Raw genomic sequence first — 14,077 nt, forward strand, 5'->3', positions numbered from 1 at the left:
GAAGGGTTTGGAGGGGGGGAGGGGGGGAAGGGGGGGAGGGGAGGGAAAGGGGGGGAGGGGAGGGGAAAGGGGGGAGGGGGAGAGGGGTGGGGAGGGGGAGGAGGGTCTAGGTGCAATTAAAACATTTCAAATATTTCACTTCACATTTTTGTGTAACATAACTCTTATACAACTCTGCGCCGAAAACATATTTTATACAATTCTGTGACCCGTACAAGATAAGTTCGACTTTCTTTCGTATGTTTGTTTTCTCCTTAGTGTTTTTCCCTCTTATTTATCTTTGCGTTTAGGTGAGGTACTAGGTAGGCTTGTTAGCAGGGGTAGGAGGGAGGGGCCTAGGTGCGGCTCAAGCATTTCGCATTTCTGTATAGCAACAACTATTATGTAACTCTACACAGGGAGTATAGGGAGGGGAGGGGGGGGGGAGGGAAAGAGGGGAGGGAGAAGAGGGGAAGGGGGGGGGGTAGGAGGTGGGCCTGGTTGCAGTTCAAACATTTCAGACATCTCCCATTTCTGTATAACACAGCTATTATGTAACTCTGCGCTAAAGATATATTGTGAATCGTTTTGTGACTAAATAAGATTAATACAACTTTATTTTATATATTCGTTTCTCTTAGTATGTTTCTCCCATTGTTTTTGTGCTTAAGTAGGGTGCTAGGTGGGTTTGCTAGTAAGGGTGGGGAGGGAGGTGGAAGAGAAGGGGAGATGAGGGGGGGGGGGTGGGGGAATAGGGGGGGGAGAGGGAGGGGGAGAAAAAGGGGGGGGGGGAGGGGGGGAAAAGAGGGGGGGGGGACACGTGGGACATGCGAGTGTGTGGGGGGAGGGGTGGAAGAGGGGTGAGGGGGTATGCATGGGGAAGGGGGGAAGGGGGGAGGGGGGGGCGATTGCGTGTCTGGGTTACAGGGGGGGGGGGGGGAAGGATAGAGGGGAAGCAAGGTGTTAATTGAGATATAACAGTCATATTATTTTAATCTACTCACGACCTCCGGATCATCACTATTAACTTATGATTTTAAGTTCTTTGATTCAGTCTGGGTGGTCCGTCTTCCTGGTATCCTAGCCGCCCCTAGTCCCACAGACTGGGAGTCCTCTGTGGCAACGGGGTCCATGGATCAGTTGGCGGAAAGGCTGGATGCCGACACCGACCCCCCCCCTCCCCCCAATCCAGAGCCCCGCTCCACGGGACCGGAGAAACCGGCAAAAAGGAGGGGGAGGGGAGATCATATTTAAAGCGGGTCCGAAAAGCCGGAGATTGAGGCTGGTGGGGGCAAAACCGGGATCTAAATTCCTCTTATGCTCCGGAGTTAGAAGATCAGCGATCCTACTGCTCCGGGTTGAGTCAGTCGGTTTCCCGGGTCTTACCGTCGGCGGACGGGATCCCTCTTCTGAGTCATCGCAGGCGTAGGCGGTGTTCTGTGTCAGCTCATCCTAGAAGTTGGCGGCTTACTTCTGGTGCTGTTCTGGTCTGGTAAGATGATTTTAACGATGAGCAGAGGCGTCCCCCCTCTCTCGAAGTCTCCTCAGAGCCATCTCGAGAACAGGCGCCTCGTGACTTCACATTGGAGTGGAGGTTGGCGCCGGATTACCATGGGGGTCCGCAGCCCGCGCTCCAGTGCGGCCCTGGACCAACAAGGTAAGTGGGGGCACTCTTCCCCCTCCGGGTCTGTCCGGGGGGATTTCTCTGAGTGCCGCGGCGGTTGTCATTTTTCTCTAGGGTGTTGGGCCGCAATTCTCTCCGATGTTCGGGGGGGGTCTCCTGATGTATTTTCAGCGGTAGGATTTGGTCGTTATCCACGTTTGAGGTGGAGTTAGACCTAATGCTTTTGCGAAGGGGGCCATGTCCACGGGGTATTTCATGGACAGGAACTTTCCATTCCTGTTAACTGTGAGTTTGAAAGGGAATCCCCATCTGTATTGGATTCCTTTCTCGCGGAGTAGGGGTTGGTTAAAGGTTTTAATTCACGTCTGCGGTCTCTCGTTGCCTTTGACAAGTCGTTATAGACTTGGAGAGTTTCGTTTTGAAAGGTTATTTCCCCCAGGTCCCGGCAGGCCGCAATTATTTTTTCTTTTGATGTGTATTTATGCATCTTTATTATAATGTCCCTACGCCGCCTCGGGTCGTCTGATTTAGGTCCTAGGGCACGATGAGCCCTATCCATTTCGAGCTCTTTCTCCTCCAGCTCCCCGCATACTAAGTTAAAGAGCTCCATGAGGTATGGTCGGAGTTGATCCTGTGCGACCGACTCCGGTACGTTCCGGACGCGGATGTTTTGGCGCCGGTCACGATTTTCTTGCTCCTCCATAGCTTCTTTAAGGAGGGTGATCTCTTCTCCTAGACGGCCTATCTCTTCCTCCGCTTCACTCTGTCTTTGTTGAGACTCAGTGAGTTTTTTCTCCAGGGTAGTTGTTTTCTCTGTCAGCCCTGAGATTTCCTTCCTTATGTCGCTCACTGCGGTTCTGAGCTCAGTCTGAAAGGAGGATTGGAGCGTCGTTGCCATAGCCCCCAGGAGTTCTTCCAAGTATGCCCTGGTTATGGGTTGATCAGGGCTTGCTGGGGTGCGATCTTTTGGCTGGGTTTTTTTCCCTGAAAGCGCCGTGGCGCCATGCGGTCCGCCGCCATCTTGAGGCTCCATCGTGCTGTCCCTGGCCCGTTGCGACGGAGAAAAGTATTTGGCAACTCCCTGATTGCTCGCTTTTTTGGTTTTTGACATCGCCTAGTTCTTTAGCTATCCGGGGGTGTAAGTGTTACCCGGCAATTTTGGGGAAAAATGTGGGTTTTTGCGTCTTTTAATGCGCGGGTCTATGGAGCTCCTCTTCTACCCGTCCATACCGGGTGACGTCTCCGGAAGTCCCCCCATTAGGTTTTATTTTAAATCATGCATGTCCCCTTTAATTATGGGGGGGGGGGGTGGGCTGTGTACATTTGTTAAAGCCCTCTCCTCTGTAGGCTCTTTGTGCACTTCTGCAAAAGTGCTCTTTCCCCAGGGGATGTCTCTTCTGGGTCTTCCCAATCTCCTGGAGTCCCTGGTCTGTGGTTTTTGGGGAGTGGGGAGGGGGGAGGGGGGTGGAGGGGGCCGGGGTAGTCCGCACACTCCGCAGGCACTTCTGCAGAGTGCCGGGTCAAAATGGCCGCCCCCGCTCCTCTCAACTCTCTGCCCCACCAACCTCCAGTCGCACACTTGCAGCCGCGCGGGGACTAACGGCAGACAGCCTCTCGTCCCGCTTCTTACCCGGCCACCCACGCACTGTGGGGTCAAGGAGGAGCGCCGCTCTCAGCCGCGTCCGGGCCGTCCCCTGGGGAAAATGGCTGCTGCACCGCGTCTCCCGGCTCCTACTTGCTCTCCGCCGGCTGGTTGGTGTTTTTTTTTTTAAATATTTTATTATTTATTTAATAGCTCCGCCGCCCGCGCCTTCCGCTGGTATAATTCCCTGTGGGTTTGCAGGGGAAAGGCTGCTTTACGGGGCTTTGGGGCCCGGAGCTCATGAGCTGCACGTCTTCTCGGCTCTGCAGTTGGCCACGCCCCCCTCATTTAAAATTTTTAACCCACAACAGTTTCTGGATGACCTTACCAACTGCCCATGGCACAGATTCGATTTAATTCCCGACCCCGATTCTGCGCTCGACTATTTCCAATCCGAGTTCTTAAAACTCTGCGATACCCATGCTCCACTATGCAAAATAAGGGTACGGGGGGCCCACCTTCCATGGGTTACAACTGACCTTATAGCACTCTACCAGTTCAGGGATGCCTTGTGGAAAAGCTACAAAGTAACTGGCACTACCAAGGATCTCAATCACTACAGATGCCTGCGGAACGTGTGCACAAGGCAAACAAGGTATGCAAAAGCACAATATTACTCTGACAATCTCCACCAAAATACATCAAACCCAGCTAACTTCTGGAAGGTTATCAACAATATATTCCAGCCTCCTAACCATCAACAACCAAGTAATATCACTAAGGGGGATATTACTCTGACAAACCCCACTGACATTGCAAATGCATTCAATGATTACTTTGTGGGGTGTGCCACTAACTTATTAGCGAAACGCAGCCCAAACCACAAACCTGAATCTCATCCTGGGAGTACCCCTATAGCCCCACCCCCTCCCAACACTGCCCACAATTTTCAATTTAGCCCAGTATCTGAAGAGGAGATTACACAAGCGCTCCTCAAACTAAAACTAAGCAGCCAATGTGGACCCGACTTACTACAATCTAGGTTCCTACGACTTGGTGCCCCAGCCATTGCCAAACCAATTGCGTCCATAGTCAACTCTATCCTGTCTGCAGGCCATATCCCTAAGACCTGGAAAACTGCCAGAGTTGTCCCAATCTTCAAAAGTGGGGACAAAAACACTGTCTCAAACTACAGGCCAATCTCACTTCTCCCAATTCTATCCAAAGTTATGGAAAAATGTGTCCACTCCCAATTAAGCGATTTCTACACCAAGACAAATTTCCCTAGCCAATTCCAGTCTGGGTTTCGTCCCAAACACTCCACCGTAACTACCCTGCTAAATGTTTGCAATGAAATCCAGTGTGGAATGGAACGGTAACAACTCACTGGTGCAGTATTCCTAGATTTTGCAAAGGCTTTTGACACAGTTGATCATGCTATCCTGCTTAACAAACTCCAGAGCTCTGGAATAGGGAAACATGCTTTAAACTGGTTTCAGTCCTACCTATCAGGAAGATCCCAACATGTGTCCATCTCAGGCTCTAACTCCAACCCCCTGTGGTGTCCCGCAAGGCTGTTCTGGGGCCCCTACTCTTCTCAGTGTTCATTAATGATCTTCCCACAGCTTGTAAGGAAGCCTCAATACACATGTATGCAGATGACACAATCCTGTATGCACACAGCCATAGCCTCTCTGACCTTCAACACATACTTCAGTCTGACTTTTTGAGACTCGAAAACTGGATTTCCCAAAACAAACTGTTTTTAAACACTGACAAGACTAACAATGGTGTTTGGGACCAAGACTAAATTTGTAAAGCTTCCAGTGACTGAGCTCCTGATTAGAACCAACACTCACACCACCCTAACACCTGTCACTAGTTTTAAATACCTGGGCTTATGGTTTGACTCCCACTTAACATTCGGGATGCACATTGATACCCTGACAACCAAGACCTATGCCAAACTAGGGGTACTTTACAGGAACAAATCCTCCCTAAGTCTCCTGGTCAGAAAGCGTATTGCACAGCAGATGCTAATGCCAATTATTGACTATGGAGACATCGTATATGGCTCGGCTCCTCAAACCCACCATAGCAAACTTGACACCCTCTACAATTCAATTTGTCGTTTTGTTCTCCAATGCAACTACAACACACATCACTGCGAAATGCTCAAAGAACTAGATTGGTCATCACTAGAGTCTAGGCGCAAAGTTCACCTTTCCTGTCTCACCCTCAAATACTTTCTGGGCAAGCTACCCAGCTACCTGAACAAGCTCCTCACCCCTACCACATGCAGCACCTATCACCTGAGATCAGACTCCAAAAGACTATTCATGGTCCCAAGGCTCAACAAAGTATCCGGACGTTCCTCCTTCTCCTGCCGTGCACCCCAAAACTGGAACAACCTACCAGAGACTCTCATATCCACCACCAGCTTAAGTTCTTTCAAATCTAAGGCTGTCTCACACTTTAATCTGGTCTGTAACTGTTTCATACGCTCATAATATATATTTTCTTTAACTGTGCACGCAATGTCTTGTATATAATGTATACCTTGTTCATTTATGTAACTGTACTTGTAACCATGTATTATTTGTTTTACTCTGTGCCCAGGACATACTTGAAAACGAGAGGTAACTCTCAATGTATTACTTCCTGGTAAAATATTTTATTTTATAAATAAATAAATGTACACAAATAAGCCAGATCCTTCCTAGGTTGCGATTCCATTTAAAGGACAATCGTTCAAGGTTTTTTTAGTGCATAAGCTTGGGGTACTGCAGAGGTTCCTGCATCAGGTGTGAGGTCTGCTGGAGAGGCTACTTCAATACACCCCGCGAGTGTCACGTCCCACCTCCAGGTTAGAGATCACATCTCATGGAGACCTCTGCAGCCGCAAGTGCTCATGCAGAAGACAACCTCGTACAATTGATAGGTTGTGATGCCTTTCAATGGACCAACCTATGAAGTTCCTTACGCATTATTCAGGGAACAGTAGGTCTACTAGCAGCCACACAGACGGAAGTGATAACTAATGTAACTGAAGACACGCACCCTCCGAGAATAGCCAGGAAAGGCCTCTCGGGGCTCTCCAACGCCTTGGCAAAGTAATCCAGCTCCTTCTTCATTAGGAATCCTGCGGCTCTCTGCGGCAGATTCACTCCCACCATGGAGCTAAGAAAAAAAAAAACAGTGAAGAGGAAACGTGTTAAGGTCAGCCCTGCTTCAGCACAGGTGGCCCAGTCTGACTGAGCCTGCTGTGCTGAAGATGGGAAATCCTGCAAACCTGACGAGGGGGCTCGGGACTGGAGTTGTTCACCAATATGTTTACATGCAGAGAACAGCAAGCCAGCCACTAGTGTACGAGCCACGATACAGTCAGAAGCAGCGCGCCACGTACCCACACTGGCACACAGTGCCTTCCCAGTCTGATTACATTGGGATAATAGGGGGACCCCTGCTGCAGCCACAATGGTATGGTGAGATGGTGAACGGTGCTTAGGGTGTAGTACAGTAGTAAACAGGGAGAGAGAGAACCCTCTATAGCACTCGGGTTCACGCTCTGATGATGAGTGGGTGATTTAAAACATATTCTTTATTAATGGCAAATATAAAATAGTAGATGTTGGAACAACGTACTGGAGGTAGGTTGATCCTGGATAATAGTAGCCGTGTTGGCTCCGGATCAGTTAGTAGCTAATATACCAGATATAACTATATTGGAACACTGGTAACAGAACAGCACAGAGATCCTGATGTGGACCTGTGTGATGGGGGTGTGCTGCTGGGTGTGCTAAAATAGGTACTGAAAACACATATCACATTGTAGCAGGGTTTGCGCAAGTCCTTTAATAAGGTGGTAGGTGTGATATGTATATGCTGATAACCACTATATATATGTTCCCAGTGTCTATCAGCATATACATATCACACCTACCACCTTATTAAAGGACTTACGCAAACCCTGCTACAATGTGATATGTGTTTTCAGTACCTATTTTAGCACACCCAGCAGCACACCACCATCACACAGGTCCACATCAGGATCTCTGTGCTGTTGTGTTACCAGTGTTCCAATATAGTTATATCTGGTATATTAGCTACTAACTGATCCGGAGCCAACACGGCTACTATTATCCAGGATCAACCTACCTCCAGTACGTTGTTCCAACATCTACTATTTTATATTTGCCATTAATAAAGAATATGTTTTAAATCACCCACTCATCATCAGAGCGTGAACCCGAGTGCTATAGAGGGTTCTCTCTCTCCCAGTCTGATTACACACAGCACTTTGCTGGGAAAGCCTTACGTATTCATGGCATTGAGAAAACTTTTTTGACGTGCTATTGTGTTCTGAAAGGCTTCCTTACAAGCCAGGAACGGGAAGTGTGGGGATGGTAGATCCGACATGTATTTGCATAGATTGGGGGATGTCTACAACCAGGCATTGGAGATCCTTGGGAAGGTTCCAGCGGGGTAAACAGAACGCCACATTTTCTGCTTATGATGCAAGTCTGGTCCAGCAAGCAACGCCCTCTACACAGTCGCTGCCAGAGGCGGCCTCTCGCCCTGTCTGGGTTACATGCACAACACGAGTACTTCCCCAAGCTACACCAGACTGTGCACCGTGCTCCCTATAGCAGCCAGCAGGTAATGAAGGTTCCCTGAAGCATGGAATAATAAATCAATCCTGGCTAATTGACTAGAGCACAGCAGGGGTTGGCATTTCCCAGATAGCCATGCAGCAGACGTATGTGTTAATTTGTTTTGAAGCAGCAGAACAGTTGCACCTATTCCCAGTTGGGCCCTTGCTCAGATTATTGGGCTCCCGAGGCCACAGTAATACACAGGCTGCACCCGTCAGGCACCTCGCCAGTAAAAGACCTTTGATTCCTAGTTACCTGTGAGCTCGGTGGGCCGTCCCAAAAGCATCATTGATGTAAACGTCCCCAAGTTTAGAAAGGGAGGTTCGGAAAGTGTCTATTTGTCCAGCATCCGCCTTAATCTAAAAACGCAAAAACAAATTCCACGTCACCAATAGCTACAAAGCAACAGTCTTAAGCGGAGATTATACCAAGTGCTGCAGCGCTATTGTGTGACGTCACCCAGCGCTGCTGCTGAGCAGCATCTTGATTATAGCAGGGAGGGAGGGCAGGAGGCGTGGCCGCGAGCGGTTCGCCCTCATTGGCTCAACCGCTCGTGTGACACGGGTGTCGCAAGAGGGAAAAAAATGTCCCAGTCTCTTCCCCAGGCGTGCGCATTGCAGCATGGTGCGTGTGACCGGCGCTTGCGGTATAAGTACCGTCATTGAATGCAAGGTAGTTCTGGAGCTGCCACACGTGTTTCTGTATAATCACAGCCTTAATTCTTAAACTCTGGTGCAAAGTGTCTCCGGCAATAGTGTGGCAGTTATATTTTGCATTTTAATATGGAAAGGGCGTGTTCATGGCTGGACAGAAAGCCAATGAAGTCACTGTCCAGTGAAGCATATTCCCAGTGTGCCGGATCCCCAGGGCGTGGCGAGGGTTAATGTGAATGCGTTCTCTGCAGCTCTCCTGTTTCAGGCCGAGAAGGTCAGCATTTAGCAGCCTGTACAGTAAGGGACGTGATATACTAGGTCAGGCGTGCTAAAAAAAGCCAGTCCGGGGGACTCCCCCCTTTCTGACCTTCAGCAAAAGGTCAGGTTATAAACCCTACAGGCCGTATCAGATTTTTAATCTGTGCACTGGCCATGATCCCATATTCAGATACGCCAGAAACAGATCAGCTTCAGCCACAGCCGGTTAAAATGGAACATGGTCAAAAGCACAAGGATTATTTTATCTAACATTTGGGGTAAATCTCTGGAATGCATTATACAAATAGTTACAGAAAAGGGGAATCTTACAAATAAATGGAAACTCAAAGTGGGGGTACACAGTACTTTAGTACCAATAAGGCTACAATGATGCATCTCCCACCCATAAGCTAAAGTGTCAAAATAAATCATGGGAATGGTATATGTACATCTATTTATTTATAGCCAACCTTGTTGCCAGCTGCATCTTTGCCCTTCCCCTCCTCCTCCACATGGAACCGCAGGTTCTCCAGAAGCAGGACGGTACCGGGAGCCGGGTTGGCACACGCAGCTTCCACCTCGGCCCCTACACAGTCCTTCAGAAACACGATCTCTCTGCGCGTGACCAGGAAACGAGGGAGACCAAAACGTGAGGAACATGGCGCCCGTGAGGAGGACCTATTCACCCCGGCTACCGCATATAAGGTACGGGAGCAGACCTCTAAAAGCCTCATCTCCCAAAATGGGAGAACAAATCACTTTGCAACACAACCGGTCTCGTACCCCAATGTCAATGTCTAAAGCAGGGGCACCCAGGTCAAATCCCAGCGTCCTCTCCCTGGGGCAAGTCCCGTTCTTAGTGTCAAATGAATAATTAAATTGCAAGCTCTTTGGGGCAGGGATCATAGTGCCTGGGAAATTCTATGTAGACTGACACTGCCTGATAGAAATAGAAGACCAAGAACGTAGGGATTGGAGAAAATGAACCTCAATGACCATTGACCGGTACCACAGCCGTGGGTTAAGCTTCTCGGCACCCAGTCTCAGCGACTGTCCCCTGAACAGCGACCTACCTCTTCATCAGAGCTTTGAGTTCCTCAGCCACTGGTGCCAGAGAGTACTTATTGGGCATGGGGACACCATCAGGTCTGCCCAGGTGACTCATGAGTACCACAGATTTGGCGCCCTTGTCCAAGCAGTGCTGGATGCTGGGGAGGGCGGCCTTAATCCTGAAATGGCAAACATTGTTATTAAGGGGCAGAAACCAACGCACCTCCACAGATCCATGATGCAGTAAACCATTTATTGCATGGAGACACCGTTTCTAACAGGCTGCCTTCATCAGGCTAATACCACAGATATACAGCCTGGTTATCTTGTATTATAGGTCTAATTCTCACGGGGGAACAGGCTTGTGGTCAGTTTCCAGATCTTCAAACACTGGTGCACCCCAAAAGAGGTGTTTATTATTTGGTGTATCCCAGTAAGCCGTTTCTCACCCCAGTCAGGAGAAACATTAAAAAACAAGAAACCTGATGTAAATGCACCAATTGTTCCTTTATTACAGGGTTCAACATTTCCTCCAACAGCCAACTAAGAAAGACGAAGGACTAGAAGTCATTCGAGTGGTGTAATTTTAATACATTTAAGGACTGAATACTATATTTTAATATCTGCAACATTTATATTTGCACAACCTTAACTTACGGGTGTGTGAGAAATTACGCTTAGCTGCCTAAGCAACGCAGAATAAATTAGCAGGAACAGAGTGAGGGCGGCACAGGACACATTTATCTCTGATATATTTAGGCCGTGTGAAAGATACATACCTTTGGTTGTTTGTAATCTGATTATTTTTCATGGGGACGTTGAAATCAACCCTAAAAATTTAAAGGAAAAATAAATTAAAAAAAAAAAAATATATATATATATATATATATTTTATTTAACATGGTCTACAGAGACCAATACAACCAACATTTCAAATGCCTGTACCCCTCTATGCAAGAGCCCCTTTATTTTTCTTTTGTACCCGTTCCGAAAATATAACATGAAGAAAATACAAGTAAAAAAAAATAAATACATACATGAAGAGCAAAGATGCACATTTATGCCTGGATTAGACCAGAGAAAGTTTAATATCGTAATTACCATGTAGGTTACCTTCCAAAAACCACTGGAGTAATAATCCCGCCTCGCAGTATTTAGGTTAATGTGTGATGTTCCTCTAGATCACACGTGATGCTTTTTAAAGTGTAGTGAATGTGAGAATGCCAGCCGTGTACAGGACACAGTTCACAGACTATTAAACAGTCCCCATGTAACCTCAGATAAAGGCTTACAGTCACAGTGCGGTAACACGACAGAGAAAAGACCCGTATCTGACAAACACCATATATAAAAAATACGAGACTAAACCCGCAGAAAACCCAATGAGAAGAGCAGGTAATGTTACAGAATCAAGTTTAACTGACAGGGCAATTAGTGATTCTAAACCAAGAGTGGCCAACCCCAGTTCAAGGGCCACCAACAGGTCAGGCCTTCAGGATCCCCGCTTCAGCACAGGTGGCTTAAATCAGCAGTCTAGGACATCTGGTCATGGCGCCGTGACTAAATGACCAGAACTCTGCTTCTCCGCCAAGGTAAGCCCCTAACCTCCCAGTACTAAGGCACCCCCTTCTCTAAAGCCCCTTAAGTTAAACCCCTTAAAATAACCTCACCTTGTTAGAAGCAGGCGGTGGATCAGTGCCGAGCAACTGTGGCAAGGGTCCACTGCGGACAAACCAGCGGTCATTTGTTCGCAGCAAAATGGCCACAACCAAATGTCTCATTCCGCTCAGTCAAAATTACTTTACCTCCTGTGCTGAAGCAGGGATATCCAGAAGACTTGACCTGTTGGTGGCCCTTGACTGGAGTTGGTAGGAGAAATGTTGCAGAAGCGCTCTGCGACCTTTCCCTGTAACCGTTTATGTTGCCAACATAATGTTACAGTTGTTTCCACCAATCAGGGCCCGGGCAGGTAGGCAGCACCTGCCCTCAATGTTGCAATATGGTGGGCTAAAGGTATAACCATGTAGGGAGGGAGACCCCCGAGCAGTAGATCAGAGGAGATTTAGGCTGCGCTTATAGTGCACGGCAACCCAAAACAAATACATCGACTCCGCCGCAAGCGCGTATAGTAAGCGAGACCCAAAGTTTTAAGCCGGGTAAATTTGATTTTTTAGAGACAGTCCCCACATGTGACTGTCTCTAAACCAGAGACCGCGGCCCGCCCCCTTTCGTGACATCACTGGCCTTATTGCCAGCGACGTCGCTTAAAATCAAATTATAACTTTCGCTAGGGGCAACGGGATCGGCCGCGTCGCCAGCACTATAAGCGCGGCCTTAGACTCCGGCCAGAAGTTTTTGACCGAAAGGATCCCAGTGCTGGGGCCAGGCCTGGAGTCCAGAAGACATCCTGTGGGGAAAGATTGGGGAGGTCCCCGTGCCTAGAACTATAGGATCTCCCCCGTGTACCCCGGTTAAGTGCATTGTCCGTTTATTTGTATAGTTTATAAACGCGTTTGTCCGGCGATATTGATCCGGTATTAGTCCTCGTCTCGCGTGAGAGCCGCCCCTATTCTAGAGATTAAAAGTTGATTTGTGGCAATAAAAATAAATAAATGGCGGCATCATTCTCACACCAAGTAAGTGTTGCACTCGCTCAGAGAAGTTTGCAAACAGAAAAGCATAGTTCACCAGTTAGGCCGAGCTCACGGTTGTGGCGCTGGCGCACGCACTCCTGCAGCCTCAACGATGTGCGCTAGCTGCAGGAGATTGGGGGGAGTCATGGCAAACATCACAGAGCTGGTTTGCCCTCATTGACTCAACCAGCTCATGTGACGCAGACATCACGCAACTGCAACCCGAAATCTCAATGAGTTATGGCAGCAAAATGTAGGAGTGTCGACGCGCGCAGCGTCACGTGAGAAACTACCATAGGCAATCAGGCAAGAGTCCCGAAAGTGCGCGCATGTAACGATGCCGCCACGAGCTCAGCATTAGATTGTTGGGTGGTTTAGGACATGGGAGCATAATCTTTTTCCCTGCGGTCCCCCTGCCTGCTGTTCCCCTCTCTCCACGCCCCCGCTCAACTTGGCTCCGGCATGTTGCCATGGCAACGTGATGTCATGACCTCGCGGCATCATTTGACGCCACGTCTCTAGAACCCGCCTGAGCCAAGGCAAGCGCAGTTTACAGAGGCCTTCTCCACTTCCCCGGGACTTAAATGAAGCGCCTTCGGGAAGTGCGCAGGGCCTCTCTACACCCTACACCCCCCCCCCCCCCCCGCAGACAGTCCCACACCCCCAATTTGCACACTGCTGGTTTAGGACATTGTTTCATGATTTGCTTATATATAGAGTAGAGCTGGCATTGTGGGGTGTTCTGTAAAGGGAGATTATGCATTTTATAAGAGCAGATCAGGGCTTTCAACAAACATTGTACTGTATGTCTTTATTTACATAGCGCTTCACAGTAATAATACGCAACAATCATATAAACAACAAGTCAAGGGAATAAGTGCTTCAGACAAAAGTAACATTTAGGAAGAGGAGTCCCTGCTCCGAGGAGCTTACAATCTAATTGTTATGTAGGAGAAGGTAGAGACATTTTCTGTATCCCTGGGTTGTGCTGCAATGTGACTCGGCTTTAACAACGGAAGTTGCATATTTTTGCCAGCGGCAACGAGTGTCAGAGGGTGTGGCATCCACGGGCATCGCAACTAATTGCTTGAAAGGAAGCTAGATGCCAATTAAAAAGCAGAAATGTCTCCAAACAGCTTAAAAATCTAACAGAACGAGCCGAGGCCAAGTTATCTCAACGCGATGGTATATACAGTACCAGGATCTGATCCAGATACACAACCATGAGCTTCACTGCTCTGTTATTCTGAACCACCACCATGAAATTGGCACAGCGAAGGCATCTCAGATCAGAGCGATAAGTGCCCTAAACATTAGATAATTTGGGTAGTGTGTGTCCATTTTGGGATTTAATCACCAATGAAGTAAGTTTTCCATCCAGAGAAATTGGCACGTTCGCAGAATCTTCTGGCCAGAGAGAAGTTGATGGGCAGAAATAAATTAAGCTGGCAAACTGCCGCACAGCAGGGTAATTAAAACAATACAGCCCCATTGTGCCTTGCAGTGCATGTACAGTCCAACATGTTAACTCCTTAATGGTCAGAGAGGAATGTGCAGCAGTTCAATATAGGGGAAACATGACAGAACATGTAGGAGACCATTTATCAGGGTCACAGAACACAGTAAATCGCGCTCCACTAACG

General features: G+C 48.3%; 1 protein-coding gene across 1 annotated transcript in view; it reads right to left on the bottom strand.

Moving 5' to 3' along the window:
* The window catches only part of PGK1 (phosphoglycerate kinase 1), a 28,303-nt gene that overhangs the window by 11,454 nt on the left and 2,772 nt on the right, over nucleotides 1–14,077 (bottom strand). The window contains exons 2-6 of the mRNA XM_075573486.1: nucleotides 10,581–10,631; nucleotides 9,825–9,980; nucleotides 9,222–9,366; nucleotides 8,096–8,199; nucleotides 6,246–6,365 (exon numbers count right to left, since the gene is read on the bottom strand). Of these exons, the coding sequence (XP_075429601.1) occupies nucleotides 6,246–6,365; nucleotides 8,096–8,199; nucleotides 9,222–9,366; nucleotides 9,825–9,980; nucleotides 10,581–10,631 (576 nt within the window). The remainder of the gene's footprint in view (nucleotides 1–6,245; nucleotides 6,366–8,095; nucleotides 8,200–9,221; nucleotides 9,367–9,824; nucleotides 9,981–10,580; nucleotides 10,632–14,077) is intronic.

This window comes from Ascaphus truei, chromosome 16, assembly GCF_040206685.1.
Source record: "Ascaphus truei isolate aAscTru1 chromosome 16, aAscTru1.hap1, whole genome shotgun sequence".
Classification (NCBI taxonomy): domain Eukaryota; kingdom Metazoa; phylum Chordata; class Amphibia; order Anura; family Ascaphidae; genus Ascaphus; species Ascaphus truei.